This window comes from Pezoporus wallicus, unplaced genomic scaffold, assembly GCF_028554395.1.
Source record: "Pezoporus wallicus isolate ANWC-B61680 ecotype Strahan unplaced genomic scaffold, APGP_CSIRO_Pwel_v1 contig_8805, whole genome shotgun sequence".
In the NCBI taxonomy this organism is placed as follows: domain Eukaryota; kingdom Metazoa; phylum Chordata; class Aves; order Psittaciformes; family Psittacidae; genus Pezoporus; species Pezoporus wallicus.
In genome coordinates, this window is record NW_026637668.1 from 254,855 (window position 1) to 280,690 (window position 25,836).

Below are 25,836 nucleotides of genomic sequence, written 5' to 3' on the forward strand. Positions count from 1 at the left end.
GCGTATCAGAAGCGTGTCCTGGTGATGACGAAGTACCCGGGGCGGGGCTTGGCGGCGGCGGGAGGCAGATCCCGCGCTGACGCCGCTCCGTGCCCGCCCGCTCCCCGCCGAGCAGCCGGTGAGCTCCGGGAGCCGGGTGGGGCCTCTCGTACCCGGTGCTTCCCGGCTTGAGGAGAACCAGGTTCCGCTTCCGGACCGCGCCGGGCCAGGGCTGCCGGCGGTTGCTCGGAGGCGGGGAGGCCCCGGGCAGCTCCGGGCCGCCGCGGCAGCGCTCTCTTGTACCGCCCCTGCTGCCGGGCTCTCGCAGGCGCCCGTCTCTGTTCGCTGCGCTTCAGCCCAGGTGCCCGCTGCCCTCCCTGTCCTAGGGCGCCTCCGGCCCCCTCGCTGCCCGCCCGGTTCCTGCCGGGGGCCCGCCTGGTGCTGCGCGTCCCGGGGAATGGCGGCTGCGGCTCTCGAGAAGCTCCAGCGCCGCTCAGCCCCGGCCCCTGGCCCTGCTGCTCGCCCGCTCCTTCCTGCCGGGCTCTGCCGGTCGCGGCAGCCGGGGCCGCTGTACCCTCCGCCCCGCTCCCGCCCTTCCCAACTCCGGGGTGGGAGGGCTCCTCTCCTCCCGGTCCTGGATCGCCCGTGCCGGGATGTGCCGCCGCGGCACTCGGGAGCCTCCGGGACGCTTGTGCTGCCGCTGCCCCTCCGACAGGCGCCGGCTTGCTCCCGGGGCTGTGGCCTTACTCATCAGTCATCGTGCAGGGTCACTTAGCAAGGCCTACAGGTCCAGTTGTTGGCCCAGCAGAACGGGAGCCTTTTCCTTTGGTTTGTTGCTACGTGCAGAAGTGACCTAAGCTTCAGGAGGTACCTCACGGTGCAGGTTCTTGTCATGTCCCCAGGGCAGTGTTAGTGTATCCTTGTGACTGATACCCTCCCTAGCTTGAACGGGTAACCACAAATTGGAAGCCTCGCAGAAGACTCTAACAGTCAGGAGAAAGCCAACAGTGATTAAGTCAGGTGCTTTTGAAAACTGTAATCATCGCTGGGGTAAAGCCTCCCTCTGGCTACAGACAGGAGTTCTCTAGCTGGAGTTGGCCAAAAGTGATCTCTTGGTGTCTTTGAGGTTCCTGTGTGCCTTGTGATCCCCTGCTGTGTAGCCTGTAGGATTGGATCCCTGGAGAAATTGTGTGTAACTTCTCCTGTAGCAGGAGTAACCTGCTCGTGGTGTTTTGTGAGAATACTTCATGTTTGCAATTGGAAAACACAGCTTCACGTGTTGGTACATGGCATCGCTGCACTGGGGCAGGCGAGGCTGTGAGCTGCACTGTGGCAAAATCCAGCTGGAGTTAAGGACTGCGATCTCAGCTATCTGCTTTTTGTTTTAATCGCCTGTGGTACCTTCTGTTTCTGACAGCTGATGAGGCGTGCTTTGTGTTGCCCTTTCATCACATGTCAGTTTAATAGGAAGCAGGAACAGTGACTGGCGCATCCCTGAGCTGCTGACCCTGTCATCCAGTGTGCCAGCATGGAACAGTAAAGTGTCACAGTTTTTCCCCAAAGCACTGTGCATCTCTGCCCATGTAATAGCAGTGCAGTGGTCACTCACAGGAGCTGCTGTAGAAAGCCTTCTGTGGATAAATTATTTGCATGTGATTTTCTTCACATCCACAAAATCCTGCAAATGGTAGAGGTCGTTTTCTGCCTTTTGCAACTTTTGAGGGAAAAAAGCCAACCAAGCAAACACTACCCTACCTACCCCCATTGAGATCAGCAGTGAGGGTTTGTTTGGCCAGGTGCTTAGCAGGTGGGGGTTGGATTTCTTTGTTTTGAAGATGCAGAATGAATTATGAAAGCAATACAATGTTACTGTGTCTTTTGTTTTTTTTCCCCAGGTACTCGGATCAGTATGGCAGCCACAAGAAATGTGATGAGAGCTGTCAGAGTTCTTGAGTTTGGTGGCCCTGAGGTGCTTAAGCTCCAGTCAGATGTTCTAATTCCTGATCCAAAAGAAAATCAGGTAATAAGAGTTCTGTGAAGTGAAGCAGTGATACAGGATGATAATGGGTACACTAAGAAGTGAATGAACTGCACACAACTTTTCATCTTGAATATGTATGGTTTGATCAGTGTATTTGTACTACCTGAGACATCACGTTTAACAAATGTGGGGGTTTGCTGCTATAGGGGCTATGTATTCCACTTAAAGGACTTCCTGAAAATAGCTTCAGTTCAGCACTGGATTTTTGCTGACTTTGTTCAGGAATTCAATTAAAATGCCATGATACTGTGCTGTGAATTGACATCCTGAATCCTTTCAATGATTGCTCAAGAAGCACCTTTTCTTTCAGGTGTTAATTAAAGTCCATGCCTGTGGGGTAAATCCTGTTGAGACATATATTCGTTCTGGAAATTATGCCAGAAAGCCAGCTCTGCCCTACACTCCTGGCTCAGATGTGGCTGGGGTGGTGGAAGGTGTTGGGGAGCATGTGACTGCGTTCAAGGTATTTACCCATCGAGGTCTAACTCCCTGTTGCTTCGTGTATCTTCTTGGTGTGCTTGCTCCAGTTTTATTGTGTATGATCATGCAATCTGCTGAAGGGGAAAATCACCTTCATGGGCTGGTAAAAGCAAGCGGCGAGATCACGCTGGCAGCCCAGCCTGCAGGGGGAACCGGAGGGAAGTCTTCAATGCTGTAACCTCCCAGAGTTGAAAGGCCTCAGAAGAGCCTTTGCTCTGCAGTTTGTCTGCTGGCAGCAGTAATGTCAGGTGCACAAAAGTTGTGGTTCAGAACTGTTCTGTGGCATTGCAGAAGTTCACATTTTCATTGCTCTGTAAAATGGAGACTAGTGAGTGGGAAATGGTTAAAACACTTTGGTTCACTTTGTTATCCTGATGGAATCAGCAGTTTTAATCCTGATGATGCCTCTGTTTTCTTGTGAAGTATGCTTGTGCTTGAGGTAATGATTGAATATGGAACTGCAACATTCTGATCAGTGTGTGCCCCAGGCAGATCCCCTGGAAACGCTGATGGCCACACTCACTCTGTGCGTGCTCCCAATGCTTGAGAGCCAGCTGAGCTTTGTGCACCCCTGTGCAGGTAGTTAATAAACACTAAGTGTGCACAAACCAAACCCATACCCTTCACATGCTGCCTATCACTGAGATCAGCGTCCAAACAGGAGAGAAATCGGAGCTCAGGGGGAGAATGCTGACGTGAGAACAGCAGCAACACTGAGTTTCCTCAGAGTATATTAAGAGTGTGTCTCTCTTTCCGTGTTTAAACAAAAGCAATTGAGAAATGACTTATGTTTGTAAAAGCTTTCAAGGTTTTGCGTTTGGCACCTGTGGGCGGAATTTTTTAATGTTCAACTTCATTAAAGTTAATATTAATGAGACAGTAGGTTTTCGTGTTACACTGTAGAGGGGGTTATAATTATGATGCTTAAATGTAAGTACATGAAATGATACGGTTTGTGTTGCATGGATTGTAGGTATCCACACTTTTAAAAATCTTCTCTGTGACAAATGTAACTGGTTATTTTTAATAGGGGAGCTGTTAGAAATAGCCCAGACTTCTGTGATGTGGTTCTTAATGTGTATTAAGGAAAAAATAAGAAATGATTGATTTCTGTATTTTCTGCCCTTGTTTCTAGAAAGGTGACAGGGTTTTTACCATTGCTACGATCTCAGGAGGATACGCAGACTATGCAGTTGCTGCAGCTAATAAAGTCTTTCCTTTGTCCGATAAACTGGACTTCAGGCAAGGGGCAGCGATTGGAATACCCTACTTCACTGCTTACCGTGCTCTTTTCCAAAAGTAAGGTGTCAGATCTACTTTTGTGCATTTTACTTTGGAGTGCTTAAAATACTGAAATTCGTACTTTCATTGTCCTGTGAAATGGGGGAGATGAATGAGTGGAAGATGTTTAAAATGCCAGTTCCATTTGTTATCCTGATGGAACAGTCAGGTAACTGTTACCTAGAAGCTGTATTTTCCTGTTAAGTATTTCTTCTTGAGAGAACAGACCTGGAAAGGCTTCTCTGACAAGTATCATGTAACAAAGTGTGTAACTTTCAGTGCTCATTGGTTTTTTAGCTAGGGAAGATAATTCTAATTCTAAGGGAAGATAATTCTAAGGAACAATTCTAATTTTTTAATTGAACAGTGTGCTGTAGGGCAGAGCCACATCTATCCTTCAGCAGGGAGTCTGCACAGCCTGAGCTGTTGCCTTAGACTAGTATAAGGAGTAAAAGCCCTTGGTGCCTGCTCAGTGAGAGCTTAGGACTGGAAACCTGGTTTGGTTTGACAGAACAGATGATTGGAACTAGTGGGGTTTGGTTTAAGATCTGTAACAGGTGAAGGTCTTGCACTGATGTTCAGCACCAGCCTGTTCCCTGCATGTTGACTTTATTACTTACATTCATAAATGATGCAGCTTATTTTGCCTCCTCATTTTCCCAAAGAGGCTGATGATACCCGTTTAGCCATAACACATGTTGGAAATAATGCTGTGTGCAAGGTGGGATTTGGTGTCAGTATGTGCAGTCTGATAATGCTGGTCCTGTGCTGCAGTCACAACACCAATATTTTCTCTTTTCCATGCAGAGGCTGTGCCAAAGCAGGGGAAAGTGTGCTCGTGCATGGTGCAAGTGGGGGAGTAAGTATTTTGAGAAGGCAAGTTATAAGAACTGCTGCTTTCTGTCCTGAATCTGCTTTTGCCTGTGGTAGCGTGTATGGTCACATTTATATCAAGAAATGGATTAGCAAAATCAGGATTTTCTCTCAGATACACTAGCTACATCTTTCTTTGAGCAAGCCCTGTTATTCTGAAGAAGCATGAAAGTGCAGGAGTAGTTGTGTAAGGTCCCTGGCACAGAGGACACACGGGAAGCACATTGCTGCAGTCGGAAGTTGGTCTGGGAGCTTCGTAACAAGTTGTGCTCAGGTGAAATGAAGAGTAGGAAGCTGTGATTTTAACATCTGTGCAAGTTTCAGGTTTCCAGTGCAATGTGTAATGCTGGTATCGTAGCAGGTGATTTGTATCAAGTGTATGTGGCCCAGCTGTAACAGACAGACAACATTCCACACGGATTTATAGCAAATGCTGATAGCTACTAAAAAAACCTTAGGGCTTTGCTATGCCTCTGTAAACAGACATTTTTTTTTAAAGACTGGCTATTTTTACTATCCAAATCACTTACTATGGCAAAAAACTTGTTACTAGGCCAACTTCTTAAATGGAAGTTCCAAGTGCTGGCAGAATCTATAAAACTTCATATGCTAAGAAAAAAAGACAGATTTTTTTGAAATGATTCTCTTTTGCCCTGCCTCAGGTGGGAATAGCAGCATGTCAGATTGCCAGAGCTTGCGGTTTAAAGGTTTTGGGGACAGCAGGAACCGAGGAAGGCATGAGCATGGTCCTGCGGAATGGTGCTCACCAGGTGTTTAATCACAGAGAAGCCAACTACATCGATAAAATTAAGGTAAGCCTGTACCAGGGCTAGGTGGTGCTGTGTGTGTGCTTCTTACTAACAAAATGTGAATAGTTGCTGGCAGAAGTTTTTCAAAGTAGATCTATATGGGATCTACATACACACACAGTAGTGTGCTGCCTCCTTCATGCCTGCACAACTTTTCCAGGCTGGAAGAGCTGAGCTTTCTTCCCAGGCAGTGGCATTCAGAAACTTGCATTCCATCACATTCCAGTGGGGTAGCATGTCATAATTCCGCGTACCAGAGTATGCTGAAATTAAATTTAGCTGTCAGCTTTAGTGCAAAGGCTGTCCTCACAATTCAAACACTGACCCACGAAGTGTGTGTTGTCTGTAGCATACGAGATAAACAGTGGCACTCAACACTAATTGGAGGGATTTAAATAACATCTGATGTCCTGCAGGAGTACACAGGGATGGGAGGAGTTGATATAATAATAGAAATGCTCTCCAACATCAATCTTGCCACTGACCTGCAACTGCTGAACTACGGAGGAAGAGTGATGGTGAGTGGGTTTAGTCCCTGACTTCAGTTTGTGCATCACAATTCAGCAGTTACAGCTTGAACCATCTTTTAACTCATTTGTAACAGGTTGTGGGCTGTAGAGGTCCCGTTGAGATAAATCCAAGAGACACTATGAGTAAGGAATCCAGCATAACTGGAGTTAGTCTTTTCCTTGCAACAGAGGTAAGAAACACTTTTGTTTCACAGCATGTTTCGTTGGCTTATTCCAACTCCTGCTTCCGGTTAAATCATGTGTAGGGATGAAAGCAGAGTCACTGTAACTGGTTTGTTCATTCCTTTACATCTAGAGTTAATCTCAGAACATCACAAAATACTTTTGGGTTATGAAATATGGTTTAACACTTGCATAAATACTCAGTACTTTCCTGAAAAATAAAGACCTTGTGGTAAGCACTGTTCTGTTTCACACAGGAGGAGAAGCATGAGTGTGCAACAGCACTCCTTGATGGCATAGAAGCTGGCTGGTTGAAGCCTGTTGTAGGCTCTGAATATCCACTGGAGAAAGTGGCGAAGGCACATGAAGACATTATTCACGGTAGTGGTGCTCGGGGGAAGATGGTGCTCCTTCCATAGAGTCTTTTTCCAGTTACGCTGTAGCTGTTCCAGCAGCACCTTTGGTTACCTGATTCTCTCATGGTATATTACAAAGCATACTTTTGATGAGGTTTGCCAGTAACAGCAAATTCTACCTTCCATTAATGACATTAATGATCAGTCTATTTTCTTATTGTAATAAGCAGAGTTTCCCATACTTTAAAGTAATTTTTGTAGATTTTTTTTTTTTTTGGCTGATGTGGAAATAATGGACCTCCTCCACTGGTGTGGCCTTGTGGGGCAGGAGAGCCTCACATCTAAGGCAGGATTTGATATCCTGCTCTCTGTGGGTCAAGCAGATAAAAGAATGTCCATAATTAACTCTATGTATATAGCTGTGACTCTGGAAATTCCTTAGCCACAAAATTTGCTCATCTTACTCATTTTTTTGTCACATAATTTACATGGAATAAAAGCTTTTACTGCCAAAATGGTTCACTTTCCAGTTCAAAAGATGGGAAAAGAACCTCTCAATACGAACTCTTTGGGAGCAGAGGCAGTTGTTGCTGCACCTGACTTCATATCTGAGGTCAAAGCGTCCCGGGTAACCCAAAGGGATGGTGACTTTGGAGCTGCATGCTAATAGCTGCTACTCTGCAGTAGCTGTCCAGCCCTGATTTGACCTTTGCCAGATTTAAAGCGCCCTGAATCCCTGGCTACAGTGCAGAGACAGAGGCTGCACGGGGTGCTCAGAAGTCATGTTGCTTCAGAACTGAATGTATTTACATGGTTGACTTGTTCTAAATACAAATTGATTGAGGAAGGGCATTTTTTTTGCTATATTGATGGTTCTTACCTAAGATCTCATCTCAGTCTCTTCTCTGGTGGGTTTAAGCCATTCCTCCTTGTCCAAAGGAGGCTGCCTGTAGGAGGCTGGAGGGTTTCTTGCAACCCCTTTAGGCACTGGAGCTGCTCTCAGGTCTCCCCTTAAGGAGCCTTCTCCAGGCTGACCCAGCCCAGCTCTCTCAGCCTGGCTCCAGAGCAGAGGTGGCTGTTGAGTACATCAGCTTTCTCCATGTTGGTTGTCACCAGCTCTCCTGTCTTATTTACGGATGGTGGTGCATTGTCTTTAATCTTCCCTCTCTGGCCAACATATCTGTAAAGGCTCTTGCTGTTCTTTGCATCCCTCTCCAAATTCAGCTCCAGTTGTTCCTTAGCTTTTCTAATCCATCCCTACACATCTGGGCAGCATCTCCACATTCTTCCCTGGAGCTGTTCTTTGTCCAGTTTCGTGTTATTTTCTGATTTGAGATAATGTGAGATAATAAACATTTTTATTTTTTTTTTCAGTTAATAACTGAGTGTAGATATTGACCTCTTCCTACATTTTAAAATGAATTCTAATGCTCGTGCTCACCCTTGGGTTAGCAGTTGACGGTAGCAAAGGCTAGTGTCAGACCTGTTTCTGGCTTCTGCCCTTCTGTTACACACAGATCAGTGTTTTGGTTTTATTAAAGGCACTACCAAGGTCTCATAAGGTTTCATCACTGCTTCAAGTTGGGAACTGAGGCTGAGGCCCAAGACAGGTGGTGTCCTGGAGGCAAATATTGTTGTGCAAATTATAGTGTGCTGGGGAGGAAATGAGCGTGGATTTCAAGAGTATGAAATTGTGAGCAATAACCCGGGCACATATCACAGGAGAGGAAAGGAGGCCCTTTCAGTGGGGCTTGTGAAATGGATTCAGTTCATACTTCGGATGAAAGAGCAAGGTGTTGGTGTTGAGCAGGGAAGGGATTATTTTTCTAATGCAAGGTTGAGTAACGTACGGTCCCTGTGGCAGTGCATCTCCTGTGTTTGAAATGAGCTTCTTGGGAGGCCACACCGAGTTCTAGATTCAGGTTTGCAACATCGGGCTCTTTCAGAGGTGGGAAGTTCTCTCTTGATGCCATGTTCATTTAGCTGGGACTGCTGCTCAGGCGGTAACTGAGACTTACAGGTAAACATTTCTTTTAATATACCATAGAGACACATCTTACATAGATATATATCTAGAGAGAGATACTTTTCCTGATGAGATAGATATATATATATACACACACATACTTTTTTTTTTTCCATTGCTATTAATCCTCTACAATCCAAGTGTTTGCATTTCTGCTGGGGTGGGTGGTATTGAGATACTCAGCCTTTATTCTAATTACTGAGCACAGGACTATGTGGGACAGCCTGTGTGATGCCCCAGTGGGGGGCAGCTGGTGTCTCCGTAGCTGCCCTTTCCATAGGAGCAGGGAGCTGCGTTTCTGTGGAAGGCTGAGGAATGGCTCACCCGGAGTAGGGGTGTGGGTCGGGACCGCCTTGGCTGGTGGTTCAGGTGAAGGTGTGATTGTTCCCGTTCGCTCAGGCAGAGCGCGGGCTGAGGCTGGGGTGGTGTGTGAAATCTGCCATTCCACTTGGGAACGCTGCGAGTTCAAACAAAACTTCTAATATGAACGAGGTAATATAAACTTCTAATATGAAGGAGCAGTGGTTAACGGTGGGTACGCCCACGGAGGTGATGATGTGCATATGAAAGTACAGATTTTCCTTAAGACGTACAGTGTATAAAATATTTAATCGTTTGAATCTGGCCGTAGGTCGGGGGTATTGTGCGGGTAAGAGGCTTACGGTGCCCAGCAGCTCCTTTCCTGCTCGGCGCTGGAGCCCAGAGCAGCTGCTCTGTGCGCCGGGGTGTTTGTGAGCGGAGGGTTTCTCTCCGGAAGGTGTCAGGGTCGTTCTTCTGCTCTGGCTGCCTCGCAGCTCCCCTGCAGCGGTAACCGGAGGGACACGGCAGCAGGACCCGGCCGCGTTGCGCACTGTAACGTTTAGCGTCCGGCCTTGACGAGCATGGGAGCGGGAGCGTTGTTTTAGTAAGACCAGCGCTGGGCACAGGGTGCAGGAGGCGCGAGGGGGCTGCGGCCGGAGCCGGGCGGTGTGGGCGGCGCTGCTGCAGGGATGGGGGCCCGTGCGCGCCCCGGTCCCTGCCCTGCGGCTGAGGGCGAGAGCTCCGGCTTGCCCCTACCCCTGCCCCTGCCCCCGCGGCCGGGTCCGGGCGCCCCCGTCGGTGCCCACCCGGCTGTGGGAGGGGGGGGAGCGGTTGGGAGAGGCCAGCGCGCAGCCGCCGGGCCCTGGCCCCGCCCCGCGCAGCCGCCCCCGGCGGGGGAGCCCCGCCCCCCGTGTCCTAGCGACGGGGACGCGGCGGCTGCGGGACCCTCACCTGCCCCGAGCCGCCGGTGCCGGCGCCATGAGCGGCCCGCAGGCAGGGTGAGTGCGGCGGGACGGGGACGGGGCCGGGGCCGGGGCTGGGCGCGGAGCTCCAGTGCGGGGGATGGCGGAGGGGGGGTGGTTCACCGGTGACCGCAGGGCTGGCTGTCCGTGTGCTGCGGGAGCGGCGGGGCCCGGGCGCCCTGACGGCGGCCCGCGCGGGACTGGAGGCACCGCAGAGAGACCCTCAGGGACCGGCCGCGGCTGTGCCCCGGCTCTGGTCCCGGCCCGGGTCCGCGGGGGTGAGTTCCAGAGCACCAAGAGATGGGAGTCAGGGACACCGGGCATCCGCGGAACTCCATCCGTGACACAGCCCGTTCAGCGGGCGATGCGCCGGGTGAAGAAGCGGTGCTGGAGCGCGCCCGCGGCCCTGCAGCACAGCAGCAGCACAGGAGCCCTCCAGCCCCGTGTGGGCAGTGTCAGGACTGGAACCTGCAGTGGGAGTTGATTGTTTAAAAAGGTTTGAAAATCTCTTTTATGAAAATACCTTCTGTGAAGAGTTATGGGGGCCTCTTTTGTGAAGAAATCCGTAGACCTCCAAACAAAATCCAAGCTTGCTCTTGGAAGATGGTCTCGCTGTAGTCACCATGTAAAGCACTTCTGGACACTGGATGGTGTTAATCTGGTTTTGGGAAGACACGTGTGCTGTGACTGATGGGATTCACTGCACAGATGTGCCAGGAATGCTCCAGCCTGCACAGGCACAGAAGACAGTCACTGTGACAAGCTAACAAGGACCTTGCAGTGGTCTCACTGCAGCCAGCCAGGGCCGATGGGTTCCTTCCTGCACATGTTCAAGCAGACACAGAATGTGGTTTCAGGAGACCATGGCCTCTCCCTCCCTTAGTTATCACCGAGTGAAACTGTACATGTGATAAGGGTCCTGTGGGCTTGGAATGAGCCAATTGGTTATTGTTAGACTCCAAAGCCCCATCTAGATTCCAAGTCGCCTGCAGACATCAGTGTTTGGCTCAGCAGCTGTGTTCTGGAGTGGCTCCTCACAAGCACTGTGTCAGTTGTTGAGGTTAATACCCGCAGAAGCCGGAGCTGTGAAGTCCAGGGGTGGTGCAGGATTTGTGCTGAAGGGTGCAGTGAAGACAGCAGCAGCCCTCTGAATGCCTGCACTGGTGAGTGGGTGACACGATCCCAAACTCAGTGATGGAATTGAACCATCCTTTCATTCCTCAGCCCATGCTGGGCCATTCCCAGCCAGGATTCACACAGTCCTTACCGCCAGGATTTAACGCCAAGTCCCAGTTCTGCAGAAGACTACTTTTCCCCCTCTGCGGACCCTGACAGGAGCTTATTTGGACATGGGCTATGGCTCACGGTGGCTGAAGAGCTTTGGACAAGGGCCTGTAGGGACAGGACAAGGGGAATGGCTTTAACCTGCTAGGGGAGAGACTAGCGTTCTCCAGGCTGAACAAGCCTGGCTCTCTCAGCCTTTCCCCACAGGAGGGGTGCTCCAGCCCTCCGATCACTTCTGTGGCCTACCCCGGACCCTGTCCAACAGGTCCATGTCTTTTCTCTACCCAGGACTCCAGAGCTGGATATAGTACTCCAAGGGGGGTCTCACCAGAGCAGAGGGCCAGAAGTCTCCAGAGGGACGTGGGACAAGCCCATGTGTAGTGCCAATATGACCCACTCCCAGAGTTCTTCCCAATGGTTTAATGGGCCTTAGTTCAGGCCCAGAACATTTCCTTGTTCCCTCCAATACCCATCTGAACTCTGAATTTAACTCAGCCTTTTTGAGAACCAGCCTGTTCATAATTCACATGAAACCAATGCATGTCAAGAGGCATCTTTGAATTTAAAGTTGCTGCATTGCTGTGCTCAGGTGGAAGCTGCATTTTAACTAGTTATATGGTCTGTGAAGTACGAGATGGAAGGCAGTAAATGAGGAGGAACTGGGTTGAGTTTCTCCTTTGCCTCCGTACGCGATTGACGGTGATACTATAAGTCAATACTTGGCACAGTTGATGTAATCTGGTTGTTTCAAATGCAAATGCAAAGAGTGGGTTAGAAAAGTGACGTAGAACAGTTGCTACAGCACCAGTGTTTAATCAACATGTGCAATGGGGTGAGCTGGACTGTTTGTGTAAGGTTTAATTTAGTGCTGGTAGGCAACCTGTGAGATTACTGTGAAGCCCCAGGCAGAATTCCTGCAAATCCATGACCCCTTCTATTTATTTTTTAATTGTTCTTTCTTCCCTTGAGCACGCTTTTTGGATTACTCCATTGGAAGGTACGTAACAGAGGTACAGTGGCATTGAATGTAAGGCCAAAAGAAACAAGAGATCAGCCCCTTGTTGTATGATTAAAACCTTATGCCTGGAGAGCCTGGGGCTCGGCTGAACGTGTCAGGCACCATATATCTGAGAGCGTACGTTTCACAAATGTGAATGGATTTAGTGTATCAAAAACTTGACCTCACTTACTGCCACTTCCGGACACTTTAGGTCAAAACTAAGTGTTCATGGCCAGGTTGGAACCTGCTCTGGTGGAAGGTGTCCCTGACCATGGCAGGGGGTTGGAACTGGATGAGCTTTAAAGTCTCTTCAACCCAAACCGTTCCATGACTCTGTGATTCTCTGGTCTCTGGAGGTGCCTTCCAGCCCAAGTTATTCCTACAGGTCTCCGCAGGAGCTGCTGTGTCTGTCACCAGTGCAGAAGGGCAGGATGGAGCACAGGCTGTGTGCTGGGGCAGGGTGCTGGTGGGCAGCACACTTGGGTATCCGGCAGGGCCCGTGCCAGGGAGCCAGTCTGTGCTGCTGGACTCAGCCAGGAATCGTGTGCCAGGACCTGTGTGGCACAATGGAGACCTGCCGAGGGTCAGCTTATTGCCAGTGTTGGAGGAGACCTCCAGGGCTGGGCTTTCTGGACCCTGTGCCTTGGCAGTGGTCGCTGTTTCTGATATGAAGCTTCCAGATGCATAAGGTGTTGCTTTTACATAATGCAATGGGTATTTATCTGACAAAACACTGGGATTCATCAAGACAGTGTTTTGTGCAGCACACTTTTGGGTAGGTCTTTATAACTTAAACAGTTATAATTTGGCTGTCAAGGGCTTTATATGCGTCTGCATTGATTTTATTTCAGATATCTTGCAACCTACAACAGCCTTACAGACAAACACCTGGTTGGGTATTTCAACAACACCAGGATAAGACGGCATCTTCAGAGATCGGGACTGGTGAGATTGAAAAGTTCCCTTTTATGAGGAAAAAAAAGAATAGAATAAGGAAAAGCATGCTCTGTTTCTTATACCGTTGCACCGGTCAGGCCATGGGTGGTTCTGTTGTTGGTTTGTTAGAGGGATGTGTTGTCCCTGGTGCCAGTTTGACCAGCCAGCCAAGCACATGGCATTATGCTGTGCCAGACCAAAGCCACACAGTCACGCCAGGGCTGGGGCCGGGTTTGTTCAATCAAAGCATTTCCCAGCGCATCCTCACCCACTGCTGGCCAGGGCAGTGGTGCACAAGGCTGTCAGGACACCAGGGTCCCAGGGCCACCTGGGGTTGTGAAGCTGCTGGCACGTGGGTCCTGGTGGGTGATGGTTGCACACTGGAAGCAGTGTGCTAACAGTTGGTTTGGAGGCCATACTCCATAGGATACCACACTAGGCTTCCACTGCACCTTCTGCAATGCAACCCGTATCATGCATATTTGTGGGAAGCTGGGAGCAGCAGGTGGCATGAACTGAAGATGCATTTAAATGCTGGAGAGCCTCCAGCTTCTGCTCAGCAAAGCAGCTTCTGCAGGTTAGGACATAAAGCACTGTATCACTGCATGGTTATGGCATGTGGTAATCTTGTATTGCACATCCAGACAGAAGAAGGTATTTCATGGAGAGGTTTGGATAAATTCAGAATGTTTTTATGGCTTTGCTGCATATTTCTTTTTGGTCATTGGAGTTTGCCTCTGCAACACCTTTCCATTTGCAGATACGCAGAATTGTCTTGATTCTCTCAGGTTCGTTACACTGTGAAATCAATCTAAGCACCTTTGACTCTATTAGATCTTTAAAGAGCTTCAGTTTTATTTTCCAAAAGTGCTTCACGGAAAGCTGAAGGGCTTGGTAAAAGTGAACCATTTCTAACAGTAGCTGTGCACTCCTGGGTGTGACGGTTCAGCACAGGCAGTGCAACCCCCGCACAGCAGGAAGACAGGCATTCAGTTCCCCTCCACTGACTCGGGCAATGGCCCATGAAGAGTAAGGCTGAGTCCTGCCTGCTGCTGCCGCTCTCTTCATGTGCCTGCTGGGGTCCATGGGGCGGAGGAAAGCCCAGCTCTGTGCTGGGAGGTGAGGTCCAGCCCACTGCAGAAGCAGAGGTGGTGTCTACGTGGAAAGAGAAAGATGTCTTTGTGGGGAATTGCACTGTGTTAAATACATGCTTTATTCTGCCTTTAGTTACATTACTCTTTAGTTACATTACATTACTCTGCCTTTTAGTTACATTATATTTGTTTGTGGCAGATCTCAAGGAGTGGAAGAATAATCCCTGAGAAGGAATACCGGCTAAATGCTCTGAGGAGGGATCACCAGAGATACGTACAGGAGTGCCTGGCTCGTGCCATATTTCACAAGGTCCTTGACATAGAGGTCTGTGTTTTCAGGGATGTGTCAGCCTCCACCTGCTTCCCCGCTGACAGCCAGTGGCTGTTAACTCATACTGAACTGTTTGCCATAGCTGGGTTGTCGTGCTCCCCTGAGAGGCTCTTTCTTGATGGGAATAAGCACAGTCTTTGTGCTTGATGTCCCCCACATGAAACCTTCACTGGCCTGTAACTATTAAACCATAGTGACACTAGAGCATACACTGTCCTGGCTCACTTAGTGTTGGTTGGCAGTCATCACATTATGGGATGATATTCACAGGGATTGTTCGCTTAAAAAATTGTTGTCAAAATGAAATAGTTGGATAAGAGTGATCCTGGATAAGACAGTTACGTATGTTAGCCACGTACAAAATTCAGCACGTTCCTATTATGTGACAAGAAAGGAGCTGGTCCCTACAACCTTACAAATGCTCTGTTGTTCCCTTGCCAATGTTAACATACTCAGGTGGAATGCAAATGCACTGAATCAGTAGTAGTTTTATAGTAGGACTCAATGAGGGTGATGACCAGGGAGCAGGCAAGTGATAAGCAGAACAGAAGCAAGTGTTTCTACGTTCATTTTCATCTCATAATACCCATTAATGAGATTTCTCTTTCTCTTACATTGATAGCGCCATCATCAGCGGGAAATAAAGCAGCAGCTTGAAAGTTCTGCGAGGAAGGAGAGGGTGCAGAAGGTCAAGGTAAGGCTTGAGTGCTCCTGAGTGCGGATGGGACACGGTGCTCTTGTCCTGTGGTAAATAACAGCCACGAGTCAGGCCAGAGATTCACTGTGCCAAGTCTTTTATCCCTGATGTGAGTGGAAAAAGCGCAAGAACTGGGGAGATAGAGGATGATCCTTTTTCTATCCAGCAGTTCAGGAACTTCTCTTCTTTCACCTAATTCCTTTTGAATCTACTTACTATTTGGTTCTGCAGTGTCCTTGCCTGTGGAATTTAATGATGAGTTGTATGAAATGGTACTCCCTTGCCTTTGTGCACAGTTATTAGTGTATCTGCTGTCTGACAGTTCTGGTTGATGCTCCATTGTTCTTGTTATGAAAAAAATTAATAACTGTTCTCCTTTTCCAAGGCATGTGTGGTTTCACATACCTTTTTCATATTCCTTCTCAGTTTTCCAAGCTGAAGACCCTCAGCCTGTTGACTCTTTCATACATGAGCCTTTCAGGCCTCTCATTACTGTGTCACTTTTACCTTTTCTAGTTCTACTGTTTCTGTTTTGAAATGGGGAACCAGACCACAATGAATAATACAAGACACGTGTAGCGGTTCTGGTAATTCTAGACACAATGAGCACTGAGCTCATGTTTTCAGTCCTTTGCCTCTCAACATGATATTTAGCAGAACCTGAATGTGAATAATGAAGAATAGCTTCAGAAGTCTTCACTTTGGTGTCATGTAGGTAGGGCTTGATTCTGTAGTTGGTAGAGGCATGGAAATCCCACAGAGGTCAATGGCTCTTCTCCCAAGTGTCTGTATGAGTCACTTGGACTCATATGGGGAAATTTGTTCTCATCTTGGCTGAAATACACACAACACCTTATTTCTCTATCAGGATCCTGCATGCATTGAGAAGAATGCATGGAGAACCCAGCTGCTGCTATGAGCACTTGAAAACCAATGTCAAATCTTCTTAATTTTAAATAATACATTTCTGAGCAATTCATCAGGTAAAGAAAGGGAAAGATTTTAATGAAAGCCACTAGTGATTGTGGTAATTGGAAAGGCACTGACTGCACTGCTGCTGGTAGAGAGTCACTGCAGTGGAGGCAGCAATCAAAGCACTCTGCCAAGGGGTGCTGGACTTGGATATCTTGGGAACATAAACCAAAACGTCCTTCACTAAGAAGTGTAAGGGAGATGCCTGCAGATCCGTGATCTGTGTCTTTGCTGTGGTGCCACACTGGGAGCAGGAACCTGGCTGGAATTAGCAGTGTAACTTAATTCTCACCTCATACATTCAGTCAATTGGTCTGAGTAGCTCATCTAAAATGAAAGGAGAAAAGCCGGTGACTGAGCAGGAGAGGACAGACAGAGCTATCTGTTTCCAGAAGGGCAGTCAGCCCAGTGTGGGGCTTTTGAGGAGAAAACGTAGGAAGGGGCAAGAGCCAGAGCAAGGTAGTGGCAGGTGCATTCACCTTGAAGAGACCTTCACCCAAACCAAGAGTTCAGGGATACAGAGAAACAGGCAGATGGCTTGAGTCTGGGGGGATCAGCAGCTGCAGAGGGCTGCAGGGAAATGAATTGGAGGTGGGAGCAATTCTTTTCCTTTGTCTCTCTCTTATTCTCAGCATGATTTCTTTTCCCTCCTTAAGCAGGTATTGCATCGGGCCCAGACAAGCTGATCTCACAGCTCTCCATTGAAGGACAGACAGAAGGCAGGCTCAGACACTGCTGTTAGGGTACGTAGTACCTCAGAGATGTAAATTTCTGTTCTTTTAGATGGAGCAGTTCAGAAGATCAGTGGAAGGTGTCAACCCTATGCACTTCCCGCATCCACCACTTGCTCCAAGATATCATTATGGGCTCCATCCTTTTGTGGCTGAAGAACCAGCTGGTCACTCACAACTGGTAAGTTTTCCCGCTGATCCATGTGCTGTAGGTACACACAGTTGGAAGCGTGCAGGTATACCTGGGGCATCTCTGCTTCTAGAGCACTGACAGCACTGGTTTTTCCAGATTAGGGCCTCGTTCTTTACCACTTGAGGCTGATTTCCTCTTTGCAAGATTGTGCCATTAAAGAGGAATCTCAAGAAGCTGATGTTGCAGGAATGACACATCAGAACCTTGGAAAAAAACAGCTTTGCTTTGTGATAATTCTGCTTTAACCTTTCCCTTTTTTCAGCATTGCCACCCTAGGTCAGGCCAGTGTCAGTACTTCAGGTGTTGTCAACGAATGCTGGGCTATGGGGAAGTTTACACATGGTGTAAGATCCTGAGAGCAATGTTTTTTTTTCAGAAAACAGAGCTGAAGGAGTGAAGTAAGACTAAAGCTCACTCCAAAGCAAGGCCGTACTTTGGAGCTCTGGCTCAGAAGCCTCTTGCTGTCTGTTAACAGGCAGAGAAGGAATGTTGATATACCCTTGAATATAATGATACTGAAGTCTAAGGTGAAAGTTCACTTTTAACTGGTTTCCCTTTCAATAATGATAATTGGTGCAGAATGAAGAGAGGTTTTCAGTCCTGACTGACCTTCCCCTCTCCACACAGAGGGCACCTGGACACTGTGATTACAGTGGTGGACATCCTCCTCCTCATCACCAGTCCAAGGAGCCTGACTTTTCTATGGTGGTGAGTTAATTCAGCCAAACAGCATTTCAGTTACAGCATTTGAACTCTGAAGGTATTCTGAAGGGGATACAAGGAAGAGATGAAATAAAAAAGCCGGAAAAATCCTGAACATTGAACAAACCCAGGCATGCTTGTGTCATGCATTCTGTCAGTGTCCGTGTGCTGAAGTCACCGAGACAGGCACACCATTACAGCTTCTGTGAGTTCATTCTGTTCACATCAGGGCTGCACTGTGAAGAGCCAGTAGCAAACCCTGTATTTATAGCTAAGAGTTAATTTGGATGCTCCAGTTTTTGGATGCTCAGAGATGTCTGAAGGGGTCTGGCTCTTTGGGGACAGCCTAGAAAAGGTCTGTTCCTGAAGGTACTTGAGAGTCACTCATCCCTTCCCAAGATCTTGTTGTTGCTGTCTTTGTTTTCCCTCTCAGCTGCTGCTCTGCGCTGGAAACTGCACTGAGGTTTCACGGCTGTTTCCTTTTTCCTTTTCCAGACTTCCTGGCGACCCAACACAGCTCCAGGGAACATGCAGCACCCCCCTCGCCTCCAGCAGCTTCGCAGCGGCGCTGCAGAGGGGTCTCTACCAAAGACTTCAAGCTCTAGCCACAGGTGCCACGTGCTGAGATGTGTCAAGCAGTTTGTCACCAGGGTGAGGCCACATTTCATTCTGAAAATGACCTAATGCTGGCGACAGCTTTATAATACTGCTTTGGTGCTGCAGTTCTGCTGCCAGCAGCATGCCTTCCCAATGGCAGTCAACTTTCCTTTAAACCCTCCTTTTTAACCTCCCCTTAGTTTTCATGGCATTGTCCTACTGGCCTAATGCCCAGTGCTTGATCACAGTGAGGAAAAATGTGGTGACTTCTTATAGCGTAAAATCTCTCTGCATGCAGAATTTTCCCCCTCTACATAGACTTTCTGTTGCGTAGAGAGGGAGGCACATGATTAACATCAGTGACTCAGGAATATTTTCACACAGTCCTACAAGTTTTCATTCTCATCTACAGCTGTAAAGTAGGCAAAAATCCTTTCTTTCTTTTGCCATTCCTCCTCCTAAGGAAACCGGTGGGTTCAGAGAATGAGAGCTTGGTGGAGTAGCCAGATGTGATCTCAATGTGCACACAGCTACTTTCAGCTGAGATTTGGCCTTGTCTTCTGGTCTAGAAAAAACATTCTGTAGTTGGCTTTGTGTTAGGGATTCTGTGGGACTCAAGGGTTTTGGAAGGAGCCTGTGACCTGGAGCCACTGACTGGCAGACACTGTATAGATAGTTCCTATTCTGCCATGCATTTGCCCTGTATTGCGATGATCATGATTCTTTCTCCAAGAATTTGCTGTCACTGTCTCTGTGTACTCAAATTATGGGCGATTTAAACAGCTTCTTTAGTGCCCACTACTGACAAGACAGCTGAGTCAGTCACAGATTGTGAAGGTGATGCAGAGCTCAGATACAGAGCATGCAGCACTTGCACTGGAGATGTCTTGCCTTTCAGCTCCTCTGTTTGTATTTTGTCCTGAAGGATGACTAAACCTCCACCACAAACGGGAAAGGGGCATTTTGAACCACATCTTGGATAATTGATGCCAGATGATGTTGCTGGAAGATTCTGGCTGCCTTGGAGTTTGGGTGCTGAGAGAACACTGCAGTGCTGTGGAGTTGTGCAGTCTTCTGTCTACTTGTGGGCAGGACTCTGCACGGTTACAAGCAGTACATGGTTTATGATGTTATATATATATCATCATAGGATGATGGTATATATATATGTATGAAATCATAGAATCATAGACTAGTTTGGGTTGGAAGGGACCTTCAAAGGTCATCTAGTACAACCCCCCTGCAATAAGCAGGGACATCTTCAACTAGATATACATCATATATATGAGGGTGACATTTTCAAGCCATCTGCCTGTCGCCTTGCTAATTAGAAGGAAGGGTTTTAGCCCAGAAATGTTTTCATGAACAAAACTGCAGGCACCAAGTGAAAGAATTGTTCTAGAAAGATGTGTGTTACTAAATGTAAAGAGCACTCTGAGCATGGGTGGTGCACTGTGCTCAGTACCTATTTAATCTGGGTAAATGTTTTGCAGCAGGAGAGGAATGGGTCAAGACTTCTGAATTCAGTGAAGTGTGTGACTGGTGTATCCCCATATCAACTCCCTGCCATCAACAACTATGTGGTGCCAGTGCCACCTCCTCGCCTGCAAAAAAGGGGCCTAAATGCAGAGAGGAATGGGATGCCCAGAGGGAGACAATTTCATCTTGCCACTGCACCCAGTGATGCAGAGCAGCCTCCAAAGAAGGTAAGTTATCTCTCACTGCTTTTCTGTTAATGTAGAGGCATATTACCTTCCTCATTGGTGTATTTGCCCAGTGCTGAAAGATGTGTGTAACTAGTTTGCATAAATATTCACTGAATTTTTGAAAGGAAAAGTATTTATAACTATTAAGATATCTAACTGCCAGCCATCTCCCTCTACTAAAACATTTGGTGTTTTCATCAGTGGAGGGGTGAAAGGGTGCTTGAACAAAACCTCTTAACCCGTCCATTTTAGTCAATCTGGTTCTGCTCTGACCATATTGGTACCAGAACTTCAGAGGGGTATAGGAAATGCCTTCCATGTATGAAAACTCCATCTGTTGCACTATATCTCCACACAGTGTTGATACCTGTAAAGGCAACTGTTGGGAACCCAGGACTGGGAGGGACGACGTGGGTCATTAACGCGGTCCTGACATTTTGGGCAATTCACTGCAGTGGATTTTCAGTTCAAAACCTTTTCCTGCCCTTCAGCACGTTACAAACCACTTCCCAGTTGAAGCAGCTCAAGGCCTGTGCTGCAGATGGGAAGCCCCCCGTGTATGCGGCACGTACTCCTCTGTGCTCACCTGTGTCAGAGCTGGAGCCTGATGCACTCTCTGTGTCCTTCCCGCTGCAGCCTGCTGGAGGCTTCCCCAGGTCCCCGCTCCGCAGCAACGCCTGCGTTACCATGATCTTCCTGGGAAAAAGCGTGCATTTATCTCACGATGATGCTGATTGCAGGGATGAAATCAAAGTCTATCAGCAGCATTGTGGAGGAGAGAACCTCTGTGTCTACAAAGGCAGGCTGATGGCAGGAGGTAAGGATGGGCAATCAGACTGCTCGTATTGATGCTGGCAACATCCTTTTTTGGGGGCTAGAATACTGATGCGGTATCAAACTGATTTCAGCTGAGCTCAGTCAAGATCTGTGCTTCCAGGGGTTTTTGTACCATCTGCCTTCACACTACATCTGGATCTACTGTTTCATGATTGAAACTGAGGTTACTTTTTCAGATTCTGGTGGAAGGAATTTAGAGAACTGATTTAAAATGCTCTAGCTTAGAATAATTTTGTATAAAGATGTACAGTTAATAATGTAAATAATTGTAGCATTGAACTGTCCTTAAGGAGGGGTTTTCTGTTTCTAACTTACTATAATACATCCATGGATATTGCTTATTATTCCACAAAGAAAAGTACGTAGTAGGAGCCCAATTCCCATCTCTTCTATGTGAGTTCCATCACACCAGTAGAAGGTGAATTGTGTTCTGGGAAATTGGGAAGACGAAATGGCTGGGAGATTTTCACTTATAGAGAAGAGTGATTCCACAGGCTGTACCCCTCATTCCAGCTACAGGACCCTCTGAGTCTGTGTTTGCACTTTCATTGGGTGTGGAAGATGGTGCATCGACGGGGCACCTCTGCTGTGGAGACAGGAGAGAGGGCTAGTGGGAAGGGTCCCTACCCATGGCTGGGGGTTGATGATGAGCTTTAAGGTACCTTCCAACCCAGACCATTCCAGGAGTTTATGGTTCTTTGAGGCCTGAACAATCTGTGCACAATGTGCACCCTCCTAAGTCAAGAGTTCACCTTGTTGAGGTGGGAGCTCTGGTGTCTGTTCCACTGTAGCAGTGAGTGGCCAAACTGGGGACGTATTTGCTTGTCCCAGATGTGTCTAGCTTGGTTCTCTGGGTTGGAAAGAGACAAGGCTGCTGTGTAAGGAGGAGGCAGAGTTTTATCAACTACTTAATGCAGCTGAGAACAGTGTACCTGACCTCAGAGGGCTGGGTACTTTAGTGGTGGTGCAGGTGAGATAAAACCATTGCAGTGCTGACAGTATGGTAGAATCCCAGACTGGTTTGTGTAGGAAGGGAGCTTAAAGCTCATCCAGTTCCAACCTCCTGCCATGGGCAGGGACACCTTCCACTAGAGCAGCTTGGTCCAAGACCTGTCCAAGTAAGTCCCAGTATAGCACAACCTTTTTCTCTGAACCTTTTCTGTGATTACAGAGACCTTTCAGTTCATCTCAAAGAGGCACCGTGGTTTCCCATTCAGCCTCACCTTTTTCCTCAATGGGATACAAGTGGACAGGTTGAGCTGCTGCTGTGAGTACAAGCATCAGAAACGTTCCAGGCTGGGAGGCAAACATGGGTCCTTCGCAATTCTCCACGTGGAGGGAGCATCTCCTTGCTACAGGTACGGAGATGAATGCACTTTGCTCACAAGGACTCAGCAGCCCAGTTTTCAGAGAGTTTATCGCTTGTTTCCTCTGTTTTTTTCTATCTGGCACCTCAGAGCTCTGTAGAACCTGTCTCTTTCTCAGTGCTCCTTGAAAGCACAATGGAGCTTATCCCTCAGGGTCTCACAGCCCAGGATGCCACCAAAGCCAGCTGCCTCTGTGCAGTCACCCTGTAGAGCAGCGGGCAGGGGCTGCACTGGGTCTGTCAGCTTGCACAGCCTCAAGCCTTCTCTATTGTGCCATATTATTTTTGACTCCAGTCTAACACTGAACATGATTTGTGTAGATGTATTACTTAGTATGTTCAAAGCAGTGAAAACAACTCGAGTTCAGAACGGACACAGTGCCTCCAGAGCTCAGGAAATGCCCAAATCTCTGTTTCTGTCTGATTTCTGGAAAGATTTGAGTTGAATTTTCTGAATTAATGTAGTCTCCAGAAACTGGATAATTTCCTTCTGAGTTGCCCCCATTTCCTGTCCCACCTCCCCTCTTATACTTAGCGATATCTCTGTTTTCCTGTCTCTTGTCTTGTCCAGCCAACCCTATCTGGTGACTAAAGCCCATCTCCGTTAACTACATTCTCCCTGTGCATGACAGCTATTTTCACATCTTCAGATCAAATGCACTAGTATTTGTTTCTGCTTCAAATATGACACCACATCCACACATTAGATACCCGCTCTGATTCTCAGCAAAGATGCCAGCTGATCTGCCCTGTTGGGTTCAGGCTTTGGTTCACAAAGAGGTGATGCCGCAGTGATTTCTACACTGATGCTGTGGTCCTTGCACTGAGAGTTTTGTGCTGGCCTAGGTCCAGCAGAACTCCATCAGTATCTTCGAGGTCCCTGAACAAAATACCAGGAATGAATAACTACAAGGCAGGACTCTTCAGAAATTGTCAGGTTTACATTTTATGCCCTCACTCAGAACTAAAACATTTCTGGACTGGATGACTGTGGGGTGTTTCACAGTAGTTCATCAACAGCTGGAATGTGAGCAGAGTTGCAGTCAGGGAAAGAAAAGGAAAAATGGTTTAAGACACAGTTGTTGTCTGTGAGGAAAATATGGTTTTCCAGAGAGACTTGAAAGTGAGACAGAGTCACTGTCTCACTCCAGAGAGACAGTGAAAGTTCCAGTTTCAGCTTCATCCTCTGCTGATCTGAGTCTCTGTACTACATCCAGCATGATGTCCTGGCACCCATGGGTGCTGTAGGGTGGCTCTTGGTGTCTGCAGTTAATATTAATCAGGATTAGGGACTCTGGTCTCTTGTATGAGCCTCCTAACTTATAAGACACAAAGGCTGTCACTCCATTTTATACAGGAGGAGCAGTCTCAACAGGTCATCCAAAATGCTTTGTTTTCCAGCTATTTGGGTTGCTGTTACATAGGCAAAACAGAACAGAAACTGCAGATAACTCAGTTTCAATTTCCCTCTTCCCCTGCAGGCATTAGACCCAGCAGACAAATAAAACCCCCCAAACAGTCTTATCCACAAAACCTGAGTTCCTGCTTTATGGGTATTACAGCAGGGTCTGAGTCTAGCATGTCTGACTCAGAGCTTGTCTGCCTTTCCCAGTGGTTCTATCTTTATACTTGGTGTAGCTTGAAATCACTAGATGATCTTAAGGTCCTTTCCAACCCTAATTATTCTATGATTCTATGACACTTTGCCTTTAATCTATTTATACTTTAGTTGTCTTCTCCTTCAAGAAGGGCTGCATCTGTGTTAGTGGAGCTCCTGAGGGTCTCAGGGTGCTTCTCCAAGTGGGTCGTTACCCCTGCTGTGTAAGGGGCAGTACAGAGGCACCAGGTTTCACTGTTGGCAGTGGCTGAACAGTTCACTGCATCTGCTGCCCTCCCATCCTTCACAGAAAGAAAAGCATGATATTTACTGTTTTTTTATAGGTGCATTATTGCAATGGGTCTGGACAAAGAGCCATCCCCCCCCAAGAGGAAGGTGAAGGAGGACCATGAGGAAAAGTATGTGGGTTTCTGGGGAGATGGAGCCTATAGTGAGCCAAGCAAAAGCCGTGTTGAGCAGAAATCAAGAAGAAATTCAGTGTTAGTCATCCTGCCAAGTCATGAAGCAACTGTGGAAACTGCTGGGGGTGAAATGAAGACCAAACGGGAGTATGGAAAAGAAGAAATGAAAAAGTCAGCTGATAGTGAGAGGGAAGATGGTCAGGAAGACACCATTAAAAATGGTACAGTATTCCAAAACACAAGCAAGGGGTGACAAATGGGAGAGGGTGACTCTGGAGAAGGCATGGGACTGCGTGCCTCCAGCTTTGCCTGAGGCATCCTCTCTTAGGATGCCTCATGTGTGAGAAATGGGGTGATGCCATGTCTGGGCAATGAAACTTGTGGGGTTCCTTTGGGCCAAGCATCAGGCCGAGAAGGTTTTGCAGAGCCAGGAAGGAGGGTCTGTGGGGCTGAAACGGGAGCCTGAGGTGTGAGAAAGCAGAAGGCACATGGGGCATGGTGAGGGAGGAGATGGCAGCTGGTGGAGGATGCATGGAGCGGAAGGGAGGGCTGGGGCTGGGTGGGCTCCAAACGGAGACGGACATCACTGAACGGAGACGGTGGCCACGGGGGCAGGAGGTGGAAGAGCCTTGTGCTGCGGGTGGGGATGGGCTGTGGAGGGAGGAGGCCGGGTGCTGCGGCAGAGCAGCAGCGTCAGCGCGATGGAGCTCCCGATGGAGCCCTTCGGTCTCCCTCCTGCCCATGGGCAGGGGGCAGGGCCTTGCTCACCGGGGCTCCTCCAGCCCTTTCTCTCCCGCACTGCCCCAGGCACCATGGGCACGGCCCCAGCCTCCAGCAGCTCATCCCTGTGCCCCAGCTCTGCAGCTCACCTCTCGCCTTCCCTGCTCCCCTTGCAGTGCTGCTGTGCAGCGTCCTCATTATTCCCTGCGGATGTGTGTCTTTAATCGAGCCTTTCTCCCTCAGGAGGTGGGCTTCTTTCTCAGTTACCCGCAGAGGTCTCGCTCCCAGCAGGGCAGCTGGAATCTCAATTGATTTTTGATACAGAGATAAATGTTATTCCCGTAATTCTCGTTGCCTGGGTAATGGTTTATTTGACTGATTGGTTCTGCATCCGGTACTCTTCATCTCTGTCCTCGGCATTCTGTCACTCCAGTACTGAAAAGCTGCGATGGAACAAGAGCAGTGAGCAATAAGCTCTGCGCAGTGAGGCTTTGTGGCAGAGGAACAGCTGGTGGCAGCACTGTAGCACTCCTGCGCTGTTGGGGTCCCTGCTGCATGCAGTGTGCTGGTGGCGGCAGTGACGATCCTGGGTTTCAATGGCACCAAACATCTCTGTGCATTCCAACAGCACAGCCTGGCCTGGGAGTAGAAGGGCTCTCCAGTGCAGGTGCATGGACAGCCCTTGTCTGTAGACCTGAGCAAAGGGAAGGTGTCTATCAGATGTCGCACCTTGCCGGGCCAGTAGTAGCCTGGTATGAAACCCAGACCTGCTGGTGTAAAACTGCCCTAAGCTTCATCTGTACTTTACCTGGGACCTGAAGAGTGTGTTGGAACAGTGTGATACAGGCTGTT

General features: G+C 48.3%; 2 protein-coding genes across 4 annotated transcripts in view; both read left to right on the forward strand.

Annotated features, from left to right (window-relative positions):
- The first annotated feature begins 1,807 nt into the window (after positions 1-1,807).
- CRYZ (crystallin zeta) lies at positions 1,808-7,029 on the forward strand. Its single transcript, XM_057407169.1, has 8 exons — positions 1,808-1,999; positions 2,331-2,483; positions 3,636-3,799; positions 4,589-4,640; positions 5,317-5,466; positions 5,880-5,981; positions 6,068-6,163; positions 6,413-7,029. Exons 1-8 carry the CDS (start codon positions 1,829-1,831, stop codon positions 6,572-6,574), a joined length of 1,050 nt encoding a protein of 349 aa, XP_057263152.1. The 5' UTR covers positions 1,808-1,828; the 3' UTR covers positions 6,575-7,029.
- Positions 7,030-9,797: 2,768 nt separating this feature from the next.
- The window catches only part of ERICH3 (glutamate rich 3), a 40,815-nt gene continuing 24,776 nt past the window's right edge, over positions 9,798-25,836 (forward strand). For 2 of the 3 annotated variants that reach the window (XM_057407163.1, XM_057407161.1), the window contains exons 1-11: positions 9,798-9,835; positions 12,935-13,028; positions 14,313-14,438; positions 15,067-15,138; positions 16,897-17,025; positions 17,665-17,745; positions 18,235-18,390; positions 19,830-20,042; positions 20,679-20,859; positions 22,051-22,237; positions 24,187-24,485. In XM_057407163.1, the coding sequence (XP_057263146.1) occupies positions 9,816-9,835; positions 12,935-13,028; positions 14,313-14,438; positions 15,067-15,138; positions 16,897-17,025; positions 17,665-17,745; positions 18,235-18,390; positions 19,830-20,042; positions 20,679-20,859; positions 22,051-22,237; positions 24,187-24,485 (1,558 nt within the window). In that variant the 5' untranslated portion in view covers positions 9,798-9,815. The remainder of the gene's footprint in view (positions 9,836-12,934; positions 13,029-14,312; positions 14,439-15,066; positions 15,139-16,896; positions 17,026-17,664; positions 17,746-18,234; positions 18,391-19,829; positions 20,043-20,678; positions 20,860-22,050; positions 22,238-24,186; positions 24,486-25,836) is intronic. The other variant, XM_057407162.1, reaches the window with a different exon arrangement.